The 10,847-nt window shown below is 38.2% G+C and overlaps 1 protein-coding gene across 1 annotated transcript; it reads left to right on the top strand.

The window, feature by feature from the left end:
• The first annotated feature begins 701 nt into the window (after positions 1-701).
• On the top strand, positions 702-1,634 carry LOC103666173 (olfactory receptor 4C11-like). The gene has a single exon (XM_008694199.1). It carries the CDS (start codon positions 702-704, stop codon positions 1,632-1,634), a length of 933 nt encoding a protein of 310 aa, XP_008692421.1.
• The last annotated feature ends 9,213 nt before the right edge of the window (positions 1,635-10,847 follow it).

The following is a 10,847-nucleotide window of genomic DNA, read 5'->3' as shown; positions in this document are numbered from 1 at the left end:
AGAAGCTGAATTTACAACTGTAAACAACTATAAGTTATTAAGAATTAGAATAAAAGGAAATAATTTTAGTCAAGGTAACAGATTAAAATAAACTTAATAATAGACGATGAATTGACTGAATGTTCACTGCTAAAAGAGTGTTTGTTTGTCTGGTCCTCCCTCTCTCTTTCTCTCTCAGGTTTCATTAAGAAAAACACTATTAAAATTTCTACATCATTTCTTGATTGCTCAGAATATTAACTAGAAGATACTTTATAAATGAACTATTAAGATCAAATAGTATGAAAGCACATTATATAAATCATGCAAGAGTTTTTTCCATTTTGCAACATTCTACAATGCAAAGGTTTGCAAGAACTCAATGGGTCCTTGATGTAAAATAAAGACATCCAGCTCAGAATAGGACTCTCTCTCATATCAAATTCACTAAATTAATGTTCCCTATGCCTGAAGAACCAGGTACTCTTTCATTATTGATATATTTCATTGTTTCCATAAGCCATCAGGTAAAGAGATTGTGAATAAATATTATGATTTCCACTTTACTCAGAAGAAACCAACGTGGAAGGTGAGGTATTACCCACAGGTAAGTGGCATGACCATATGGATTTGACCTCCAAATGGAGTACTCATTGTCTAATGCTTTTTTCTTTGCAGATTAATTATTTCTAACCTGCGCTTTCTCCACTTTGCCTGAAATAATGCAAGAAAATAACAGTGTAACTGAGTTCATACTACTAGGATTGACCCAAGATCCTATGAAAAAGAAAATGGTATTTGTAATCTTCTTAATTTTTTATCTGGGAACTGTGGTAGGGAATTTGCTTATTATGGTGACCATCAAGTCCAGCCGGACCCTTGGGAGCCCCATGTACTTTTTCTTATTTTATTTGTCCCTTGCTGATTCCTGCCTTTCAACTTCCACAGCCCCCAGACTAATTGTGGATTCACTTTCTGCAACAAAAACCATTTCTTACAATGAGTGCATGACTCAAGTCTTTGCACTACATTTCTTTGGCACCATGGAAGTCTTTGTTCTCATCCTCATGGCCATTGATCGCTATGTGGCCATCTGTAAGCCCTTACATTACGCAACCATCATGAGACGGCAGGTCTGCATCATCTTGATTGTTATTGCATGGTTAGGGGCTTTTATTCATTCCATCACTGAGATTATCCTGGCTTTGAGATTGCCTTTCTGTGGACCCAATTTGATTGATCATTACTGCTGTGATTTGCAGCCCTTGCTGAAACTTGCTTGCATGGACACCTATCTGATCAACCTAGAATGGGTGTCTAATAGTGGTAGCGTTTGCACAGGCAGTTTTGTGACTCTGATGATCTCATACATTGTCATCTTGCATTCCCTGCGAAACCACAGTGCAGAAGGGAGGAAAAAAGCTCTCTCTACTTGTATTTCTCATATCATTGTAGTAGTCTTATTCTTTGGTCCCTGTATATTCATATATTCACGCCCCCCGACCACTTTCTCCATGGACAAGATGGTGTCTGTATTTTATACTATTGGGACCCCTTTTCTCAACCCATTCATCTACACACTGAGGAATGCAGAAGTGAAAAATGCCATGAGAAAGCTCTGGCATATCAAAATTACCTCAGAAAGTAAAAGATGAGTTAAGGGCTTTGGTTGATTCCTTAATCTGTAGAGATATCAAATATAAGGGTGTTTATCCTCACTTGCCCAATACCCTCTAATATAATGCACCTGACTTCCTTACTTTTTCTGTACTTCTGCCCTCAAACTAGTAGCTTCCCTCATATCACCAGCCTGGTTCTTTCTTTTCCTCAGAGCTTAATTCTGACATTGCTGATTATGAAATACTCCTCAGTCTCAGTCTACACTCTGGTTTGATAAGAAGAAAAATATTTATAAATCACAACTGTTCAAACAGTGAGCAACCATAAAGAAAGAATAGCCTGTTATCTATGATTTTTAATTCTCTCTATAGTAAATTTCCAATGAAGTATAAAAGTATATGTAACTTATTTCATAAACAACTTTTCTTATTGTTTCCTTTGAATCTCAGGGTAATTGAACCATTACATACGGTATTTTTTAAATGCATTATTACAAAAGCCTGGAAATATTCAGCTAATTTGTATGATTGGAATATAAGAACAACAAGAGAATTCTGCAACTCTAAGGGGAAAGAAGTAAAAATATTTTCAAGACTAAATATAAATTTAAAATACACCATAGATAAAACATATTTTTGAGATTGAAGTACAGAAAGATAAAACCCAGTTTGAAGGGAAAAAAAGTATATTATTTCATTTAAAGTAGAGTAGTATCAATGGACTAAAAGAAAGTACCAGAGGCAATCAGAAATATTACAGCACGGGAAGGTAATTATGTACAAGATAGTGATTATAGTTAATAAAACTCTATTGTTTAAATAGCAAAGAGTAGCTCTTAAAAGTTTTCATCCCAAGAAAAACTTATAACTATGTGTGCTGGTGGATCTAACTAGACTTAGTGTGCTTAGCAATTTGATAAGCTTATCCCCCCACACCCCTCTACTCTGAAACCCTCAGTTTGCTTCCTGGAGTCCAGAGTCTCTCATGGTTTGTCTCCCTCACTGATTTCTTCCCCTTCAGTTTTCCATAGGGTTTCAAAAGAATTCATTCTTAATTCAAATCCCAGATTTCTATGAAGCATTTTGAGGCTTTAGACTAGAAGGAAAGTTTTAGACTAATAGAAACCTTCTCACAAGAACTGCTGATTGTTTACCAAATTACCTGACTAGTCCGAGACTGAGTGTGTCATATCTTTCATATCGAATGTTTCCTAACCAAGAAGAGGTCAGTTTGAAGATGGAATTATTTCTAATGAGTCCTAAACATCATTAAGGTCATCTAAGTCTGTAAGGTCAGTTTTTCAGTAGCACTGAAGCATCTTAAAGATTGGTACTTTCTATATGTAGTAATCAGTACGTTTCAACATTTTTCAACTATAGTAATATTTTATCCTCATGCTAGTTCTTCAAAACATAATTGGTAAATGTCATTAACCTAATTTGGCAGATGAAAACCTTGGGGCTCATAGAGATTACACAATTTGTAGGACCCAGCTCTCTGACATTAGGTGCTTTCTTTTGCCATGAGACACCTCTTTTAATATTCAAGACTAATCATGAGCATGAAAATCAAAAGCAAATACACTCCACACACAGAAAAGACAAAATTTGAGTAATAAATGACATAAATCTTCAGTCATTTAGTCCAAGCAAGACCAGAGACAGTCCTTCCTGAGGATACTGCAATGGATAATGTGAGCCTCTGTGGCTTCTTGAAAATTAAAATTGGAAATAAACCTTCCTGAGCTTATTGCATGGTTGAATATTTAATCAGTATTTCACACAAAATACCAATTCTTACTATACACTAGCTGCATACAGTCACTAAAATAGGTGAAAATTCTTATGTGCCCACAGTAATGTGGTGGATATGTTCATATAAGTTTCCTCAATCAAGTCTTATAACACCTGGGATATGAACATGATCAATCTCACTTTACAGATGACGAAGCAAGGATGTAAGGTGCCAAGAAATACCCTGGATAAAACAAGTTGCAAGTGCAAAAGGCAAGATTGCAATTAGTCTCTCTGATAGTCAAACCAATACAGTCCACTTAACCACTGTGGTAGTCACCTTCAACATTGTGCAGAAAAATCTGGGGACCCATGCTTGTAAGGGGATTGGAAAGGGAAGAAATAGAGCTACATAAGAGCCACAGGAAGCAGAAGTCTATCTTAATCATAAAAGCAGAGATTCATGGCTTCACAATAATTCCCAGACTGGGACCAGTTTATAGACTCCAAATCTTGAATAAAGGGGAAATTGGATCCCCTTGAGGAATGACTCTGGGACATTGCAAATATGTGTATATTAATCTTTCCCTCAGCCTTCCCCATAAGAAACCTATAACATTCTATCAGTCAAATTATGTATAGGAGAAAAGAAAATAAGCAGAATTTCAAGAACTCCTGGACACATTGACCTGCAACTGATTCCAGAAAACCCAAAACAATATTGTGATCCACCAGTCAGAGCAGGAGTTTACAGAGGAAAGTGGTCATTGTAGTTTTAGCTCAGGCCTACTTTGCATTGGGTCCAGTAGGTCAGTGAACTCATCCTATGGTTATATCCTCAGTTCCAGAATGCATAATTTGAATAGACATACTTTGCAACTGGCAAAATGCCCACATTGGTTCCCTGACATGTGGACTGAGGGCTATTATGGTGAAAAGCCAAGTGGAAGCCTCTAGAACTGCCTCTACTTAGGGAAATAGTAGACCAAAAGCAATACCACATCCCTTGATATATCATAGAGATTAGAGCCACTATCAAGGACGTGAAAGATGCAGAGGTAGTGATTCCCACAATATACACATTTACCTCACTTATCTGTCCTGTGCAGAAGATACATGGATCTTAGGGAATGACAGTGGATACTTATAAGCTTAATCAGGTGGAGACTCCATGAATTGTAAGTGCTATAGCAGATGTGGTTTCTTTGCTTGAACAAATTAACAGATTTTTTGGTACCTGCTATGCAGCCTGATCTTTGGTAGGTGCTCTAAACTTCCTGTCAGTAACGACCATCAGAGGCAGTTTGATTTCAGCTGAAAAGGCCAACAATATACCTTTTGTGCCCTACCTCATGGGTGTGCCAATTCTCCAGCATTACGTCATAATTTAGTTCATAAGGACCTTGATTGTCTTTTATTCTAGAAGATATCCATATTGGTCCATCAGATTGATGACATTATTCTAAGTGGATCTAGTGATAAAGACATAACTTCTTTAGATTTATTGGTATGACATTGTGTGTCAGAGGATGGAAAATAAATACAATTAAAATTCAGGACACTGAAGCTCAGTGAATTTTCCAGTGATCCAAAATTATAGAGCATATCAAAAACATCGATTTTGAAGGAAAAATAAAATAGGAAAGAAACAGAGAGGGAGACAAACAATAAGACACTGTAAATATAGAGAACATACTGAGGGATGCTGGAGGGGAGGTGGGTTGGGTGATGGGGTAATTGGGTGATGGACATTAAGGAGGACGCTTGATATAATGAGCACTGGGTGTTACGTGCAACTGATGAATCACTAAATTCTATCCCAAAATTAATACTACACTGTATGTGAGTTAACTTGAACTTAAATAAAACAAAACAATATATATCCATTAAAGGTAAAGTGTATCTTGGTCTATCTATCCCCTCCAACACCAAAAAGATGCACAATACTCAGTAGGCCCCTTTGGATTGGGAAAGCAATGTGCTCTACATTTGGACGTTTTACTCTGGCCTATTTATCAAGTAACTCAAAAAGATACAGATGTAGAGAAAGGAAGGAGAACATGCACCCCACTGTTCATGGCAGCGATGTCCAGAATAGTCAAACTGTGGAAGGAGACAAGATGCCCTTCAAAGGATGAATGGATAAAGAAGATATGGGTCATACAATGGAATGTTAATAAGTCATAGGAAAGGATGAATATCTACCATTAAATCGACATGGATGGAACTGGATGGTATTATGCTAAGTGAAATAAGTCAATCACAGAAATACTATTATCGTATGGTTTAACTCAAACGTGGAACATAAGGAATAGGGCTGAGGACAAGAGGGGTGGGGAAGAATCGGAATGGGAAGGAATAAGAGAGGGAGACAAACCATATGAGACACTTGACACCAGGAAACAAACTGAGGATTGAGGAAAGAGAGGTGTGTGCAGGTATGGGGTAACTGGGTGATGGGCATTAAGGAGGGCACCTGATGTGATGAGCACTGGGTGTTATACTGAACTGATGAATCATTGAACGGTATATCAAAAACCAATGATATACTATACCTTGTCTAATTAAATTTAAATTAAAACAAATTTTAAAAAGAAAAAAATAAAGCTACTAGTCTGTGTGGAGCTTAGAAAAAAGAAAAGGCTCTGCCACGGGTCCAGGCTGTGGCCCAAGTTTCTAAACCACATGGTTGCTAGGATTCAGCATGTCCTATGCCTCATATGTCAATGGAAGAAAGGGATGCTGTTGGAGGCTTTGGCAGTCCTCTGTATATGAATTGCAGTCCAGGCCCTCTGGATTTTGGAGCAAAGTCCTGCCATCCTCTACAGACAATTACTCTCGTTTTGAGAAAAGCCTCTTGGCCTGGTACTGGCCTTAGTAGAGACTAAACACTTAAACATGGGCCATCAAGTTTCTGTGAAACCAGACCTGCTCATCATGAACTTGGTGTTTTCGGACCCATAGAGCCATAGAGTTGGATGTGCAAAGCAGCTCTCCATTAGGGAATAGAATAGTCTCCTTTTACATATGGTTTTGCTCTCTTTCTTTCTTCTTTTTTTTTTAATCAAGTTTTTATTGAATTTATAGATCAGGTTGGGAAGAAATGACACATTCATTCTATTGAACCTTCCAATATGCGAATATATGCTTGTGCTCTTGGGCTTGTTCTCTCTCATCGTCTTTAATGTTTCTAATGGTATTTTGTAATTTTATCCCCAGAGGTCTTGCACACCTTTTATTAGATGTACTTTATTCCTGTGAATTTGCTGCTGTTACAAATGATAACAATACATTTTTTTCATTTCTGATTCATTGCTGGTTAAGTTTAATAATATATTGACAGATAACTCACTTATTTCAGTAATTTATGATAGATTGTTTTGGATTACCTACTTTAAAATTGTATCATTTACAAGTAATAACAGTTTTGTATTTCATTTCCAGTCCTTATATCTCTCACTTCCATCATTATAGTTATCTGAAGTTCAGAAGCAGATGTTCCTCCTTCTGACATTATGTCAGAAGATCAGTGGCAGCCTAATGCTACAACATAATGTCTGTGTCATTCACCTCAGTTCATCTCATCACGAAGGCATTGTATCATCTCACAACCAAAAGGAAGAAGAGGGAGTAAGTACAATCAGGTATTTTGAGAGAGCGAGAGACCATATTCAGAGAACTTGTTAAAGTATATTGATGAAATTTTTCTATTTTATTATTATTGTTGTTAATCCCTTAAGGTGACTAATTCATAAATTAAACTTTATCACAGGTATGCATGTATAGAAAAAAAATTGTATATATAGGGTTCAGTACTATCCATACTTTAGGCATCCACTGGGGGTCTTGAATCACACCGTCCCCCCATGTAAGGAGGGGCTACATTATAGGTGATCTGCCCCAAGCAGGCACTGAAGAAAAAGTTACATAAAGAAGTGCCCAAATGCTCACATTCCCCACTTTTGCTATGATGCCTTCACTCTCTCCGCCTGCGCCCAAGGCCTTGTGGGGAGTTCACTATGATCAAGTGACAGAAGAAAAGTTTTAGTCCTGATATACAGAAAATTCTTCTGGGATTGTGGCTACAGCTCAAAAATGAATGGATAGAGCACTACAGCATCAGTATGAAAAATCCATGAAGGTCAGTGGTGAAGTGAAATGCTTTCAATGGGTAGGACTTGAAGCAGTTCATCTGGGGTTCACTTTCTTGGAAGGAGAAATGGCTGGATGTACAAAGTATACTGATTCATGGATTTTAGCCAAATGTTTGGCTGAATAATCAGGGAGTTGGAAAAAACAAACAAGCAAACAAACAAATGAAAACATGATTGGAAAATTGGTAACAAGAAAATTTGAGGAAGAGGCATGTTTCCATACCTTTCTGAATGAGTAAAAACACAAGATATTTATGCTCATTGTGAATGCCCACCAAAGACTGATCAATAGCGGATTTTAAGAATCAAGCGGAAAGGATGACACCGTTTGTGCATACCAGTCAGCCTTTTTCAGCCACACCTGTCATTACCCAATGGGCTCATGAACAACGTGGTCATGGTTGCAAGACATGGAGGTTGTACACGAACCCAACAACATAGACTTCCACCCACTAAAGCTACCCTGGGCAATGACCACTGCTAAGTGCCAACTCAAGAGACGCAACATGAAGTCCCCAGTATGGCAGCATTCTTTGGCATGATCAGTCTGCATGCAGGTTCATTACATTGGAACGCTTCCATCATGAAAAGGTAGTATTTTGTTCTTACTGCCATAGACCCTTCCTTTGGATATGAATTTGCATTTCCTGCATGCAGTGCTGCTGCCAAAGCTACCATCCGTGGACTTAGAGAATTTTTTATCTAACTTCATAGCATTTCACACAGCATTGCTTCTGATCAACAATCTTACTTCACAGCAAATGAAGTGCTACGATGATCCCATGCTCAAGGAATTCACTGGCCTCATTATATTTCTCACCCCACTGAAAGAATGGACCTAATAAAATGGTGGAATGACCTTTTGCAGAATTTGTTATACTATGGGCTAGGTAGCAATACCTCCCATGGTTGGAGCAAGAGTCTTCAGTTCTCTGGAAGGCCATATATGCTCTGAATCAGCATCCATTACATGTTGCTGTTCTTCCCATAGCCAGGTCCTGTAATCAAAGATTAGAAATGGGGGAAACAACATGCATTATTACCCTTAATGACCCACTAGCAAAAGTTTTGCCTCCTGTTCCCATTTACTTATGTTCTTCTTGCTTCCAGGTCTGCATTCCACAGGGAGAAATGCTTCCAGCATGAGACACAAAAAGATTCTATTGAAAAGAGTGTTAAGACTTCTGCCAGGGGCGCCTGGGTGGCACAGCAGTTAAGCGTCTGCCTTCGGCTCAGGGCGTGATCCCGGCATCATGGGATCGAGCCCCACATCAGGCTCCTCCACTATGATCCTGCTTCTTCCTCTCCCCTGCTTGTGTTCCCTGTCTCGCTGGCTGTCTCTATCTCTGTCGAATAAATAAATAAAATCTTAAAAAAAAAAAAAGACTTCTGCCAGACCACTATGGGCTGCTGATGCCTTTAAATCAATAGGGAAAGAAGTAAGCTGCTGTGCTGGCTGGGGTGATTGATTTTGGCAACCAAGGAGAAATTGGACTACTGCTCCACAATGGAGGTAAGGGAGAGTATATCTAGAGAACAGGAGATCCCATAGAACCACACTTAGTATCACCATACTCTGTGATTAAGGTCAATGGAAAACTACAATAACCCAATCCAGGCAGAACTACTAATGACCCAGACCCTTCAGCAATGAAGGTTTGTGTCACCCCACCAGCTAAAGTACCACAACCAGCTTCAGTGCTTGCTGAAGGCACATGAATACAGAATGAGTAACAGAAGAAAGTAATTAAAATTAATCATAAGACTGTTAGAAAAATGAAGACTGTAATGATTGTATATGCTCCTTATATTATGAATATCTTTGTGTGTGAATATATATATTTATATAATATCTTTGTTTTCTTCCCTTTCTTATTACCTTATCATGAAACTGAAGATATATTGAATATCTGCCATAGCATTTTAGTATTTATATTTTCCATCATAGTATCTAAGTTACTGAATATCAAGGGGAAAGTAAAAATCACCCAAAATATTTACCTTCCCTTCCTCTGCAAGTTTTAATGCATTTTCAGTTGTACGCAGGATAGTTGTATGATGTTAGGTGGAATTATGAACTTGCATTGTCTTTATTTAGAGATTAAGTATGGCTTGAGGATATGTGTATATGTGCTAAGTGGGTAAGCAATGAACTTGTACTGGTTAATTATATGTGTTAACTTGCCTAGGTCACAGGGTGTTCAAATATTTGTTTAACTCTGTTTTAGGTTGTGGTTATGAGATTTTTCTGGAGGATATTAACTTTTGAATTGGTAGACTGAATAAAGCACATTGCTCTCACTAAAGTAGGGGCCTCACCTAACTAAATGAAGGCCTGAAAATTACAGAAGGCTAACCTCCCCTGAGTAAGAGGAAATTTTCCTGCCTGAGAGCCTTGAAACTGAACCATTAGCTCTTCCTGTTTGATGGCTTGCACACGGACACATTAACCGTTCCTGATTCTACAGCAACCTCCTGTCGCTTCACCTGAACTGGGACATCAGCTCTTACTGGTTTATAGAGGTTTCTGGTGTTTAGACTCAAAATAGGACATTGGCTGTGCAGATTTTGCTCTTGCCAATTCCATATACACGAAAGCCAATTCTTTTAAATGAATCTGTGTGTGTGTGTGTGTGTGTGTGTGTGTGTGTGTGTGTGTGTGTGTACTCTGAAAGATTACAAATTTTTATGGATCAGGAGACTCAGTATTGTTTAGAAGTCAATACTATCTCCACTACGGACTCTGGGAAACAAACTGAGGGCTTCCAAGGGGAGGGGGGTGGGGGATTGGGATAGGCCAGTGATAGGTATTAAGGAGGGCACATACTGCATGGAGCACTGGCTGTTATATGCAAATAATGAAACATGGAACACTACATCAAAAACTAAGGATGTACTGTATGGTGACTAACATAACATAATAAAAAATATTAAAAAAAATAAAAATAAAATAAAATTGAAAACCACTAAGCTAAAAAAAAGAAAAAGAAGTCAATACTATCTCAAACACTACATATCTAATGCAACCCCTATAAAAATTCCAATGACAGGAGCACCTGGTTGGTGCAGTCGTTAAGCATCTGCCTTCGGCTCAAGGTGTGATCCCAGAGTCCTGGGATCGAGCCCCACATCAGGCTCCTCCACTAGGAGCCTGCTTCTTCCTCTCCCACTCCCCCTGCTTGTGTTCCCTCTCTCGCTGGCTGTCTCTCTGTCAAATAAATAAATAAAATCTTAAAAAAAATTCCAATGACAAATTGGGAGTATATAGAAAAATCAGCTGAAAGATTCATATGGAATCTCAAGGGATCTTTAGTCAAAAAAATTCTTGAAAAGAAGTTGGGGCTGCTGGATGGCTGAGTCG

This window comes from Ursus maritimus, unplaced genomic scaffold, assembly GCF_017311325.1.
Source record: "Ursus maritimus isolate PB19 unplaced genomic scaffold, ASM1731132v1 scaffold_23, whole genome shotgun sequence".
Taxonomy (NCBI): Eukaryota; Metazoa; Chordata; class Mammalia; order Carnivora; family Ursidae; genus Ursus; species Ursus maritimus.
The sequence above is the reverse complement of the archived record's forward strand: the minus strand, read 5'-3'. Positions and strand labels throughout refer to the sequence as shown.